This window comes from Callithrix jacchus, chromosome 15 (genome assembly GCF_049354715.1).
Source record: "Callithrix jacchus isolate 240 chromosome 15, calJac240_pri, whole genome shotgun sequence".
NCBI classification, from domain to species: Eukaryota; Metazoa; Chordata; class Mammalia; order Primates; family Cebidae; genus Callithrix; species Callithrix jacchus.
Window position 1 is genome coordinate 33,205,615 of NC_133516.1, and position 13,952 is coordinate 33,219,566.

Genomic DNA, 13,952 nt, shown 5'->3' on the forward strand with positions numbered 1-13,952 from the left:
TTTTGTGAAGAATAGTGTGGAGTCATGTACCTATGTGAAGGAGGCCAACTTGCAGCAATGCCTTGTGGACTGGAGTAGTCATGGTGGGCTCCCTGGAAGACGAGGTAAAGCCTGGTTCAACATAGAGTGTAGGTGAGGTACAGGCTACGCATGGGCAGCAGGGAGAAAGTTTGGCCAGGTTGTCATGTCTGCCATTTGTTGAGCCTCACTAGGGCCTCCTTTAATCTTATCTTGTTCTCATGATGGGTTGTGAGAGTTTTTTCCCCTCACCCTTACTCTATAGATTTATTAAATCTACAAATACTGACAAGTGCAGTGGCTCACGCCTGTAGTCTCAGCATTTCAGAAGCCAAGGCAGGAGGATGGCTTGAGCCTAGGAGTTTGAGACCAGCCTAGGCAACATGATAAAACCGATCTGTACAAAAAAAAAATTAGCCAGGCATGGTGGCATGCACCTGTGGTCCCAACTACTTGGGAGGCTGAGGTGGGAGAATCGCATGAGCCTAGGAGATCGAGGCTGCAGTGAGCTGTGATTGTGTCACTGCACTTCAGCCTGGGTGACAGAGCAAGACTATGTCTCCAAAAAAAAAAAATCTACAACTATAACCTGAGTCAGTGCTCTGCACCAGGCCCTGTGCCCCAGTATTAGGACCCAGAGGTGGCCAGGCAGACTGGCCCCGCCCTGTGGGCCCACAGTCTGATCAGGGAGGCTGCTGGTATCGGCCTGTCTGGGGGATCAGCCATGTGATTCGAGGCCAGTTACTTCCCCTCTCTGTGCCTCAATTTCTCATCCAAAAAGTGGTGATAATTAAGTCCTTTCCTCCTAATGTTTATAAAGTACCCCAAACAGAGCCAGGCACATTGGAAGTACAATATCTGTATGTGTGTGTTTGCTTAAAGAGTTACCAAAGGCACGCCTATAATCCCAGCACTTTGGGAGGCCAAGGCGGGTGGATCACGAGGTCAAGAGATCGAGACCATCCTGGTCAACATGGTGAAACCCCGTCTCTACTAAAAATACAAAAAATTAGCTGGGCATGGTGGTGCGTGCCTGTAATCCCAGCTCTTCGGGAGGCTGAGGCAGGAGAATTGCCTGAACCCAGGAGGCGGAGGTTGCGGTGAGCCGAGATCGTGCCATTGCACTCCAGCCTGGGTAACAAGAGCAAAACTCTGTCTCAAAAAAAAAAAAAAAAAAAAGAGTTATCAAAGGAACAAGCTAATTGCAGGTTGTGAGTAAGTGCTGCACAGGAAGTGAAAAGGGCAATGACATGAGAGCTTTCTGGGGAGCTAGGAATGTTTTCTGTCTTGATGGAAGTTTGGGTCCCTAGGGTGTGTGCAATCATCAAAACTCATTGAATTGGACCCTTGAGACCTGTACATTCTACTATATGCCAACTACACCTCAATAAACAAAGGACATATTGAAAGAAAGAAAAACAAATGATGAATAGAGAGTGAAGGACTCTTGAGGTCTCTTTTAGACAGGGTGGTTAGGGAGGGCTTCTGAGAGGAGGTGACATTGAGGGGAGGCCTGGAGGAGAAGAAGGCTTTGGCTATGGGGAAGGACGATGAGAAAACTGAGGGTCTAGGAGGTTTTGGGCTATGTTCAGGGTTAACTCAAAGGGTCAGGAGAGACAGCTCAGGGATTTCTTTGCAGCTGGACCTGCGTGGGTCCAGGCTGAGGGCTCTGGCTCCTGTGCTCTGCAGAGATGCCAGTGGGGCATTTATTATATTTTCTGGGGACAGCCCTCCCCGCACCCCATGCCTATTTTCAGGGCTTTGGCACTTGTAGAAGGACTATTTTAATCCATGTGGGAAATGGGTTCCTAAATATGGACTGAGTGGGGCAGGAAGCCATGAGAGGCTCCAGCTCAGGGCAGCTCCACCTGCTTCTCCACCTCAGTGAAGCACAGGCTGCAGGCCCAGGCTGGAAGGCTCTCTGGCCCCTCCTTGGCCCTCCCTCCCTCCCTCTCTCCCTCTCACTGCCTCCATCTACCTCCAGTCCCAGGCCCATCCTCCCATCCTTTGCTCAGGAGCCCAGTTTTTCCTGCCAGGCCCCAGCCAGGAACCCCAAGTGAACCTGCCCCTCCTCTGCCCTCAAGCTGCTTCCAAGCTGGTTCCAAGGAGGAACAGAGGCAAAAACAGTATGAAAGGTGCTGGGAGGACTTTCCAAAGATAGAAAGAAAGAGAGAAAGACCGGCGGGGTGGGGGAGAGATCTGAATTGAGCCCTGAAGTTTCCTCAAAAAGAGGGAGTTGACCCAATGGAGAAGATGAGGCAAGAATGTACACAACAGGAAGTAGCACAGGCATAGATGCAGACCTGGGGAGGGAGACCTGTTTGGGAACAGCTCATACATTTTTCAGGCCAGAACAAAGTGATTTTGGCCCAGAGGTGGCAGGAAGTGAAGTGGGGAAAAAAGGCAAGCCCAGCGTGCTAGGGGAAGAGGTGGCATTTATCTGGAAGATGTGAGGAAGTGTCTGTGGCCACAGGTAGATTAAAGTCCTAAGGGGAGAGGCAGGGCTGAGGACCTCACTGAAAGCATTCCAGCTGTAGCTTGGGCTTTTAAGAGAGAGGAGGAGGACTCTGGTGTGGGAGTGAGATGCCACAAGGCGGGCAGTGAGGAGAGGGTATGGGAGCCAGCCTGGGAGGCCTGACAGGAAGATGGTCAGGTCAGGCTTGGGAGGAGGGGACCTGGCAGAGGGAGGGGGAGGAGGCAAAGAAGGAAGCAGGTGCAGGGAGGGAGGATGGTGCATCTTGTCTCCTGTGGCTGAGGACTGGGGTACTCCCAGCTATAGCCTCCCCAGGACATGGTGGAGGCGAGTGGGGGCTTTCTGGGCCCAGTGTTGAGCAAGAAGCTGGTGATTGGGAGTTGTATGGGCACCGACCTGAGGGGTGTTCTGGCAGGCAAGGGCAGTGTGAGCAAGGGTCCTTGGTGTGCAGGCAGCAACATCTGCCCGCAGCTGCCTTGACACATACCCCCAGCCTGCTCTGGGTAATGGAGCAGGGGCCCAGAGCTGCTGGAGGGCTTTTCCAGCCCCTGACTCTCTGTATTCCATGCACTATCTGTATTCCCAGGCTAGGGTTGAGGGGAGCAGCTCCAGAAAAGAGGGACAGCCAGGGGCAGCAGGCTCAAGAAACCATTGCCTGCCTCTCCCCTCTCTGGGACATTGCCCTGCCTCAGGTTACCTTTATGTAGAAAGTGCGGCCCCAGAGCCTGCCCCACACAGTGCCCTGTGTAAAGTGGCCTGATTCTCCCCATCCTGCAGAAGAGGAAATTAAGGCTGGGGCAGCCCAGGGTCCTACAGGTGCTGAGCAGGGCTGATCCGAGCCCTGGTCCCTAGCCCTCCTCCGTTAGGAAACACAATGTCACTGGCTGGGCCTTGAGTGAGCAACCCTTCTGGGGGGTGTCTTGTCCCTGCTGTCCCCATTCTGGGCCATCTCCTCCTGTATGTTGACTTCTCCTTCTCCCCCTACAGCAGAGCCACTGGGCGGCCTTGTTCATTTCTGGTGCTAGTTGGCAGCCACAGTCCAGGGCTGAGCTAACCTGAGCAAGGATCCTGATGCCTGCCCACCGGATGCTTGCCTTGCTAGGATGCACCCTGTGGGGATGACTTTTCTATTACTCCATTTTACAGAGTTGTGGGCTGCGGCTTGGAGCTGTGAATGTTTGCCTGAGGTCACACCGAGTCATTGGAGGAATTCCATCCCAAACCCACATCTCACTCTACTCGGCTGTCATCTCCCTCAACTAGGGTCCTCCCTGCCCCCAGTCTCTACCTCTGGGTCCTCACCATTGGTCTGTAAGCATGGGATAAGGGTGGAGGCTGGGCAGCTAGGTCATCTTGAGATGGCCCCACCTCTCTCACGGTGGGATGACATTGTCGCCCTGATACTGCATAGCAGCTCCCAGGCAGGCTACAAAGTTACCTTGGAAGCTGGGGACTGACTGGGCGGTCATGACCAAGCAACTCATTTTAGAAGCACTTTTCTTGGTAGTGACAGTTTTGTTCTCGCGCCTACTCCTGGAGAATTTGAAATCTTAATTACCTTCGCCTCTGCAGGAGTGTGGCCTTGTCTCCTTCCACTCTGGGCCAGTTTCTTTGTGGGAGCTAGATTGACAGACACAGGCCTCAACCCCTCCTGCAGGAAGTCTTCCTTCCTATTCCAGCACTCTCCTGGTCATGCTGAGGTGTGTAGAGCAGATTTGCATGTTAGTGCACCCTCTCCCCCACCCAGCCTTTCCCCAGCACCTTCTACTTTGTTTCTCACAGATGTGCTGGGTGAGAATCACAAGGGAAGCATCAAGGGCTTACTATGTACCAGGTGCCATCCTGTACAATTTACATGTACAGTTTCCAACCCTAGCCTGTGAAACAGAACAACTCTGTCATCTTCACTATAAAAATGAGGCTCAAGGGATGTGTGGCCCCTGACTTGGGGTCTTCTGGCTGCTCTGTGATTTGAATGGGTTATAAAACCCACTCAATTTCCATTTTATTTGCTGCCCCTGAGAAGGGAGGCAAGGGCTTCTTTGGCCTCTAAGTTCCTTGAAGCAGTCAGCCACCTCCCAGGGACTCCTTGAACTACCTGCCAAGCTGCTTGAGCCCAGGACTGACCCTCAAGTCCAGAGCCTCATTGGACCACAAGTCAAGGAAACCTGGATTCAAATTCTCATTCTGCCCCTTGTAAGCTGCGTGACCTGGGGCAAGTCACAGGCCTCAGAGCTTATATGTCTTTGTCTGCAAAGTGAGGGTAGAGGGCTCTGAGCCTGATGCTTTCTATGCCCACCCACCCACAGCTCCTGTATGATAGCCCCAAGGCCCGGCAGGAGGTGGACCATCACTGGCAGGCCTCTGGTGGCCCCCACATTGTCCGCATCCTGGATGTGTATGAGAACATGCACCATGGCAAGCGCTGTCTCCTCATCATCATGGAATGGTATGCTGGCCCACTTTGTCTCCATACCCCCTTGGCATCCCTGTGGCCCCCAGGCTCCCTGCCGTGCTTCTAGAGGCTTTCTTTGTTTTTCAGGTAGCAGATCTGGGTGCCTCTCTAGCCCTTGAGGGGTAATGGAGCAGGCAGCTGCAGGCCCTGCCTGTGGATATATGGAGTTGGCTGTGAGAACATTCCCTCAAGGGTGGGGAAGAAACCATAGGGGTTAATATGGCCTCCCTGGGTGTGATTTCCACCCTGTGAGGAGGACTGGAAGAGCTGTTAGAGAAGGATCCCAATCCCTGAATGTGGATAGATGGGGGATTTGGGGAAGAACAGGACCCACACACTTCCCTCAACTTTCTCTTCTTTTTACCTGGGTATGTGCTCCCATGGTCCTACTAGGAATTGGGTGCTTGCAGCCTAGAACCCGGAGCCAGCGGCCTTCTCCGCTCTGGACTTATTCCTGTAACACTGTGGCTCAGCACCAGCATTCCTTAGACTCTGGGGCTCCAGCTCCTCCCTGTCTGCCTTTCAAGTCCCCCCTTCCTGTACCAGTTAGCCAGTTCTTCAGATTTGGGGTTCAGATCCTGCCTCTGCTACCCACTAGTTGTGTGACCATGGGCAGCTCTTAACCTCTCTGAATCTCTGTAACTCGCATGACAATGTGGGCAAGATCTTAATGTAGCATTTGCCCTGTGCTTGACTCCATTCTAAGTGGCCCATGTGTATTTCATATTCAATCTTCATGACTATGGGGTTGGTGCTGTCATCCCTATTATACAAAAGAGACAGCTGAGGCACAGAGAGGTGAAAGAACCAGCCCAAGATCACACAGCAGTGCTCATAAAACATGGATCCCAGGGCATGGCACAAAATAGTTGCCCAGAGAACAGTGGCCATATGATGATAATTAACATCTCATCCCACATTTGGGAAATAGAGACTTGAAAGGGATTGGGAGTACCCAAGGTCTCACAGTCAGGTAGGGGCAGTGCCACTGGGAACACACAGGCTTCTTGGCAGGGATCAGAGCCCACCACTCTCTTCTAGTTCCAAGAGTTCAGTTCAGCCCACCCAAGCTGACAAGCTGACAATCCGCCATGTACCAGATTCTCCAAGGGACAGGGAGGCTGACAGAGGCTGTTTAGTAAGGGAGGAGCAGTGTGGTAGGGCCTGAAGCCTGGGCCTATGATTCAGGGCAGGGGCAGGGATAGGATGATATGCAATTTCCCCCTCATCTCTGCTTATATCACCTCTTTTACAGCATGGAAGGTGGTGAGTTGTTCAGCAGGATTCAGGAGCGTGGCGACCAGGCTTTCACTGAGAGAGGTATGTGCATGTAGCTGGACCAGCAGGAGGATTCAGGGTGAGAGGTATGGACCAGAGAGTTGTGTGTGATGCTAGGCAAGACCCTGTCCCTCTCTGTGCCTCAGTCTTCCCAACTGAACAAGAAAGGGTGGGACTCAACGTCCATCCCCACAAGGGACTCTCTGAATCTGGGACACTTTGTTGAAGATGGACTCTGTGGCTTTGGGATGGAAGTGTTGCCTTGAGTTGAGCTGGGGAGAAGTAGCTCCGGACTGATGAAAGAGATTTAGATGGGTTGAGGGTATTCTTGCAGGAAACTGGGGTGTCTGGGGTGGGGGTCCAGGATAGAGATCTTGGGTAGCAGGAATGCTGTCACTGTCTTCTTGTCTTTTGCTGATCAGGTGCTAGACTGTGTCTGGGAGGGATGATAGGGTGAGAGCTTGACCTTTGACTGGCATCACTGACCCCCTCCTCCCCTGTCTGTTTCTGCAGAAGCTGCAGAGATAATGCGGGATATCGGCACTGCCATCCAGTTTCTGCACAGCCATAACATCGCCCACCGAGATGTCAAGGTGAGGCTCCAGGAACCAGGTTGGGGGCCCAGGGAAGAGGATACTATCCCACTCCACAATCCCTGGTGGCATCCAGAACCCACTGGATGCAGGCTAGGCTTCTTAGTCACATTCAAAGCCTCTGCTATGTGTTCCGGACTGCTCTTCTCAGCCTCTTCTCTAGTTTCAGCATACTCATTCTGTTCTCACCAGATGGGTGTCCTTGTTTCCTTCAAACACTGAGTAATCCCAATAGTAATAAGAATAACTGAGTGCCTGCCTCAAGCCAGCAGGTTCTGACAAGCATCTCATTTCATTCTGACCCAGACTTGTGGGATAAATGCCATTACCCATTTTACAGATGAGGAAAACAAGGCTCAGAGAAAGATTAAGTGACTTGCCCAGGGCTCTGTTGTTGTTGCACTGGGATTCATTCATTCATTTGTTCACTTGTTCAGCAAAAAATTTTGTGTATACACAATGTGCCAGGCCTCAGGCAGTGGCTGCCGGATGCCGTTGTTTTGTTTTTTTTTATTAGATGGAGTCTCACTCTGTTACCCAGGCTGGAGTGCAGTGGTGCAATCTTGGTTCACTGCAGCTTCTGCTTCCTGGGTTAAAGCGATTCTCCTACCTCAGCCTCCGAAATAGCTGGGGCTATAGGTGCACACCACCACAGCTGGCTAATTTTGTATTTTTAGTAGAGACAGGGTTTCTCCATGTTGGCCAGGATGGTCTTGAACTCCTGAGCACAGGTGATCCGCCCGCCCCCCTCAACCTCCTAAAGTGTTGGGATTACAGGCGTGAGCCACCGTGCCTGGCCCCGTTGGGGCTTTTGTGAAGTCACAGCCTTAGTTTTGACAGATCAGGCCCTCTAATACCAGTATTTTGAGGGAAAGAAGCCATTTTCTGGGCACTGGAGGAAGGAAGGCACTGGAGGAGGTAGTGCTAGTTGTTGGGTCACCTTCCAGTCTTGAAGCTGGAAGCTCAGCTCTCCAAATTTTCTATCCTGAGAAAACTGGGTCTTAGAGGTCATCTGGATCAGATGGATGAAATGCAAACCGAGGCAGCTCTGCATGTACAACACACACATGCACGTGCACACATCAGCCTACGTAAGCACGATCAGAGCAGAGTCTGTTCCTCCTGGGCCCTCTGCCCCAAGCCTTGAACATTACCCTCCTTAGCTTATTTCTTCCTCAGACTGGACAGAGGCAAGCTGAGGTTCCAGCTGCTGCATCAGGTCCTCCCTCTGGCTGAGTACCCCGCGCTGCACAGTTATTCTTTGATTCTGGATACATGTGGAGCCACAGACAGACATACCTTCTGAATCTTTGCTTTACTTGGACCCTGGCTTCTTTTATTTTCCCAAAGAGAGAAAAGCCTTCTGCAGAGGAGATTCCCTTGGATAAACTAAAACTGCTTTTCTGTTTTTATCACAATTGAGAAGGTCAGATCTTCTCAGATGGAACCTGAGAAATAGCTTCTATTGGTTCTAAATGACAGCTCTATCCAGCACCCCATCCTTCTACCCCACTCTGCTTGGGGGTCTCTTCTGCTTCTCTCCATGGGCCTACATCCTACCCATTCACTAAAAACCAGTTTCAGGGACAGACCTCCCCACTGCCCTCATCTGCCAGGCCCCTGGCTACTCCCGGGACACAGGAAGATTGCCTCCGTGCAGCTCCTGGGGTCTGAGCAACCCAGGCATTCTCACCTGAGCAACCTCAATGGGGCTGTCCTTCTGGCCCTGTAGGCTTCACTCTAGGCTGGGTATGGGACATGTGCTTGGAAACACTAGCTTATGAGCAGGCTACGTTCTCCTAGCACCCTTGCTCTGGCATTTCATGGCAGTGTCACCAACTCAGAATCAGAAGTTCCTGCCCCTAGGCTCTCTATGGCACTTGGTCATTAACAGCCTTGGCTGAACACCTGCCTTGGCTTTCCCTTTTGTGAATGAAGGTAGCACCTTGGTTTTCTCTATATTTGGCCCATATTGGTGGGCAAGGCCCAGGTCTTTTTATAAATGGACCTGGCTCCTTCTGTACTGGGCTGGAGTTGGGGAGTCTGGCTGAAGATCACCTTGGGACTCTGCCCCTGCCTGGTTCCTAACTCCAAACCAATGTTTTCTTTTCCTGGCCTAGCCTGAAAACCTGCTCTACACATCTAAGGAGAAAGACGCAGTACTTAAGCTCACCGATTTTGGCTTTGCTAAGGAGACCACCCAAAATGCCCTGCAGACACCCTGCTATACTCCCTATTATGTGGGTGAGTCCTTGGGACATGATTTGTAACTCCCCACCCCAACGTATACAGCTGTATTGTGGGGTAGCTAGTGGGTTGCAGAAACCAAAGGGTTAAAGCCCAGCAAGGAGGGAGGGGGAGAATTCTGTCTGCATGGAGGCGGGTGACGTGGGGGTCCGGAGGCTGCAAAAATATTCTCCCAAACTTCAGCTTCTGCTTTTGAAAATAGATCCAGGAAAATTCTGGCTGTGGCCTGTGAGCTGAATGACATCACAGCAGCTCTAAATATATATGTGATAAAAGGCTGCCATCAGCTCGGGACGGAGCCCAACTGCGGTTGTTTTTCTCTAGTTTTTGTCTTCCTAGGATTCATATTCAGAAAGTGGGCAGGCATTTCTTCCTACATTGGAGGGACAAAGGGTACCAGTCACCTGCCTTGTGAGAGAGGGTCGCCTAAGCCAGGGCTTGGAAGTGTGTACATACTCATGCTTCCTGGAAAAGTTCCCGGCCCTTCTTCAAGTGGGCAACGCCCAGATCTGAAAAAGCTCCTTGCCAAAACTGCCCCCTAACCTGAGAGTGGGGTGATGACAAAGGGCTTTTCTCCCTTAGAACACGTCTTCCTAGAGGGCTGCTGAAGCGGTGGGAAGCTCCCTGAGACAGTTTAAATGGCACTCTGTTAACCAGGATGTGTTTTGCAGTATTTTAACTTAGAAATCTTCTAGCTTACTCACCTCATTGCACAGGGAAGACAAAGGCCCCATGGATTGGTAGCCAAGCCAATGATGGAATGCAGAGCCCTGCCCTGGTTCCTCCTTGCCTGTCACCTAGGCTGTGCATTCAGGGAGGCAAGGAACACAGAACGGCTGGCAGGCCAAGGCCCTCTCACCCACAGCAGTTTCCCATTAGGCCCAGACTGGCCTTCTTTTCTCTTCTCTCACCAAGGTTGAGACTGGCAGAGGGGCTCAGGCCCAGGGGAGCTGGGGGTGTGTCTGAAAGTGGTTGTTTTTCTCTGGGAGCTTTCTCCTCCTGCAACTTCACACCCATGCTGCCTTTCCAAAAGGTGCCAGACGCCAGTCTGCTCTGTCCTACTTCCCAACCCAGGCACCTCTTCCCCACCTTGCCCAAGCTTTAGGCTCCTGCCTGGGCTCCAAGACCCTTGAGGCTGAAAGCCCTGCTGTCCTTCTGCCCTGGCAGCCCCTGAGGTCCTGGGTCCAGAGAAGTATGACAAGTCATGCGACATGTGGTCCCTGGGTGTCATTATGTATATCCTGTGAGTACCTTCCCCACCCCCTGCCTCCATCTCCTGCCCTCACCCCCACTTTGAGCCCTCAGGACCATTTCTGTCCCCTACCCCTATGTCCTTGGTGAGGGGTTTGTATGTGTCACTCCTCATGCAGGCTGCCCTTCCCTTTTGGTCATGGGATACCACTCCTTTAGGTGCCTGAGGGTCTCCCCATGCCAAGGGCAGATGGCATTCCTGGGATGTGCCTGGGAGTCCGGAGGGCTGTATTGTCATGGTGTCTGGTTGCCTTTCTCCCCAGTCAGGGGCTTTTGAGGGGAAATGGGTTCACCCTGCCACTGCCCCTACCCTATGCCAAATGACTTCCCCCTTCCCCCAGCCTTTGTGGCTTCCCACCCTTCTACTCCAACACGGGCCAGGCCATCTCCCCAGGGATGAAGAGGAGGATCCGCCTGGGCCAGTATGGTTTCCCCAATCCTGAGTGGTCAGAGGTCTCTGAGGATGGTGAGTGAACCTCTCTGCCCCGGCCTGCCTTACCTGGCCCCTGTGGCTTTCATTCTGGGAAATCTTTGGTGTCAAACTGACCTGTGTTCAAATCCTGGCTCCCCCTCTTCCCAGCTATGGGACCCTAGGCAAGTCCCCTAAGCTTCTTGAGCCTCAGTTTCTACATCTGCCAAACAGGCCCAAAACTTGCCTCCTTAAAATTCTGACCCCTACTCCTCATTCATATTCTCCCCTCTGAGGACCACAAACCAGGCTCTCCTGTATGAGTTATCTACGGCTTCTTAACAAATTATCCTGAACACTTAGTGCTTTAAAACAAGAAATAGTTGTTAGCTCACTATTTCTGTGGGTTGGGAATTTGGGAGCACATGCAGCCCTTGTCCCAGCAGAGCATGTGGCCTGTGGGGAAGGGTGGGGGACCGGCTCTGAGGAATTCTGCAACCTTACCTCTCCCCTCTCTTCCCTTGGCCTCCCTAGCCAAGCAGCTGATCCGCCTCCTCCTGAAGACAGACCCCACAGAGAGGCTGACCATCACTCAGTTCATGAACCATCCCTGGATCAACGTGAGCCCCTCCTCCTCCCACAGCAGGCAGGGTGTCCAGCAGGAGCGGGGCTGCAGGGCAGGAGGGTGGTGGCTCTGCCTTGAGGCCCTGATACAGGGTTGGAATGGGCCAATGCACATAGGTAGATAGTAGGGCCTCACCTACAACCTGGCTTTGCCACTGCCCCAATGAGGCTTCTTCCCTGCTCTGAGCCTTAGTTTTCCCATATGAGACTGGGAGAAGGGGGTGGAGTAGGGGAAGCCAGTGCTATCCCAGGTGCCTCCAGTTTCTAATCCATGGGCGTGGGACTTTTTCCAGCAATCGATGGTGGTGCCGCAGACCCCACTCCACACGGCCCGAGTGCTGCAGGAGGACAAAGATCATTGGGATGAAGTCAAGGTGGGTGGGCTCCGCCTCAGTCTCTGTCTCTTACTGCAGGTTCCAGGATTTTGGCAAAAGGGACTTCAGGGTTGTAGCTACCCAGGGTCTGGGGTCTTTGGGCCCTTTCTATGCCTGGAGCACTGGGTGTCGGTGACTGTCGCAGTGGTCCAACCATGGCACTCCAAGGACTGGGCCACACTACTCCATTCAATGTGCTGCTCCTGGCTCACTTCCTCAGTGAATGGGGCTTTGGTACCGAGCTTGGATGACAACCTCATAACCAAAACATTTGGGAGGGTGGTCAGCCTGGTTTTAGACCCAGCAGAGGCCACGTTTGAACACATGGGGTAGCAGCTCCAGCAGTACAATCTCCAGGCCCCAGTGCGCTGCTTACCTAGCGAGATGGTGTTGTCTGCAGGTCTAGTGGTTCTGTGGTGGAACTGGTTTAGTTCACTATCCCACTTACCCTTTGTGTGGTCCCAGGGAATCACTATCCTTTTGTGCCTTAGTGAATAAGCTTAGTGTCTACCACAGAGGACTGCAGTGAGGATCATGTGATGCAAACGGCTTGTCCCAGTGCTGGGCACACAGCAGGCACAAAGGCAGCACAGCCTGTCACTGATGTGTTAAGAGGCTGCCCAGGCAGGGGGTGATAACTCCAAAGGTCAGTACATCCTGATCTCTTAGTGCCCCCCTAATCTTGTCTGTCCCCAGGAGGAGATGACCAGTGCTTTGGCCACTATGCGGGTAGACTACGACCAGGTGAAGATCAAGGACCTGAAGACCTCTAACAACCGGCTCCTCAACAAGAGGAGGAAAAAGCAGGCAGGCAGCTCCTCTGCCACACAAGGCTGCAACAACCAGTAGCTGATGGGGACTTGGAGGAGCCGGGCCTCTGAGCCTGCATGGCAGACTGGAGTGTGCTGAGGCCCCGGCCAGGAGGGCCCAGGGTCATTCCTTTAACAAAAGGATTTTGTTGTGTTTTAATGTGTCACTTGGAACTTCAGGATGGAGGACCCTGACCCTAAACCTCCTTCAGATCTCTGGCCCAGGCTCAAGCCCTAGAGAGGGGCAGGGCCTATGGCCTGGAAGCTGCCTGCTGCTGCAGCAGCACCTTTAGCCAGGGTGGCCCGAGTGAGGCCTCTGCACTGTCCTGCCCTGATACATGGCCTTAGCCTTCTAGGCCACTGGGAGTTGTGGCTGAACTTCCCATCTTCCACGTCTTCCACGGAGACATCCCCCTGCGGGGTGGGCAGATGGGCCTGGCCTTGAGAAAGGCATTGGCCATTGGTTGTCATGGTGACCAGGGACCACATTGCTGTCTGTGAATGCTGAATGAGCGAATAAGGGAAGAAGGGCAATCCAAGGTTCACCTCTGCCTTACTGGGGAGGCTGGTTTCTCGCACACTGGCTGCCCCCTCAGTCTCCTCCTTGGGCTCCCTGAGGCTGCAGGGGCTAGTCTGCCTGTCTCCCTGTGCAGTCCAGCCCTGCCTTGCTGCATCCCCAGCCCGGACGGCACTCAGCGCTCTCTCCTGAGGGAATCCCTGGGCCTTGCCATCCCGTCGCTACTCTTTACCCCAAAGGGTGGCTTTTCATCTCAACTTAAGGTGAGGGATATTTTTAACCTTTTTCCACTTTGGAAAATGTCACTGTGACAAAAGCCAGTATACTTCCCCTGTACCCACCTGCTCACCAGATCTCAGGCAGGAAAGACCCATTCTGTTGATGTCAGGGGCTACATTTTGGTGTACTTGTGTGAAAGTGGCTGGTTGGGAGCAGGGCTAAAGAGGCTTCCCATTAACCTGAGGTCTCTTTCTTTACTCTGGGTCAGACCTGAGGTTGGGGAATGTGACCGAGCTCTGCTCAGAAGTCTGGTCCTGGCTTGGGCCTGAGTAGGGGCAGGGACACCTGCCTGGCTGATCAAGGCTTACCCAGCCCCACCCCATCATGGTAGCCTCAGGGTGCCAAGTGCCTAATACTGCCTGACAAGTGCCTGACACCCAGCCTAGTTCCTTCCTGGCCCCTGTCTCACTGGCTGGGAAACCCTAGACCATGTCAGATAGGACAACACTGCTGGATTTTACATCCAGATCGTAATAAACACCATTTCATCATTTCCTCTTGGCTCCTGGTTTACTCTTTGTCTACAGGGGTGGACAAAAGTGGCCCAAGGGCAGCTTCTCACATTCTCTAGTGATTTTGCCCCAGTTGGAGGGGGTGCTTCAGGCCTGGTAAGCATGCCATGCTA

General features: G+C 52.8%; 1 protein-coding gene across 10 annotated transcripts in view; it reads left to right on the plus strand.

Moving 5' to 3' along the window:
- MAPKAPK3 (MAPK activated protein kinase 3) overlaps positions 1 to 13,822 on the plus strand; it is a 31,368-nt gene extending 17,546 nt beyond the window's left edge. For 3 of the 10 annotated variants that reach the window (XM_078350979.1, XM_078350978.1, XM_078350981.1), the window contains 11 exons: positions 3,638 to 3,802; positions 4,801 to 4,940; positions 6,202 to 6,266; positions 6,738 to 6,817; positions 8,938 to 9,061; positions 9,389 to 9,556; positions 10,232 to 10,307; positions 10,657 to 10,781; positions 11,259 to 11,344; positions 11,642 to 11,722; positions 12,419 to 13,822. In XM_078350979.1, coding sequence (XP_078207105.1) covers positions 4,900 to 4,940; positions 6,202 to 6,266; positions 6,738 to 6,817; positions 8,938 to 9,061; positions 9,389 to 9,556; positions 10,232 to 10,307; positions 10,657 to 10,781; positions 11,259 to 11,344; positions 11,642 to 11,722; positions 12,419 to 12,571 — 999 coding nt within the window. In that variant the 5' untranslated portion in view covers positions 3,638 to 3,802; positions 4,801 to 4,899 and the 3' untranslated portion in view covers positions 12,572 to 13,822. Of the gene's footprint in view, positions 1 to 3,637; positions 4,192 to 4,800; positions 4,941 to 6,201; positions 6,267 to 6,737; positions 6,818 to 8,937; positions 9,062 to 9,388; positions 9,557 to 10,231; positions 10,308 to 10,656; positions 10,782 to 11,258; positions 11,345 to 11,641; positions 11,723 to 12,418 lie in introns of all 10 variants that reach the window. The other 7 variants (XM_078350974.1, XM_078350975.1, XM_078350976.1 and 4 more) reach the window with 3 other exon arrangements.
- The last annotated feature ends 130 nt before the right edge of the window (positions 13,823 to 13,952 follow it).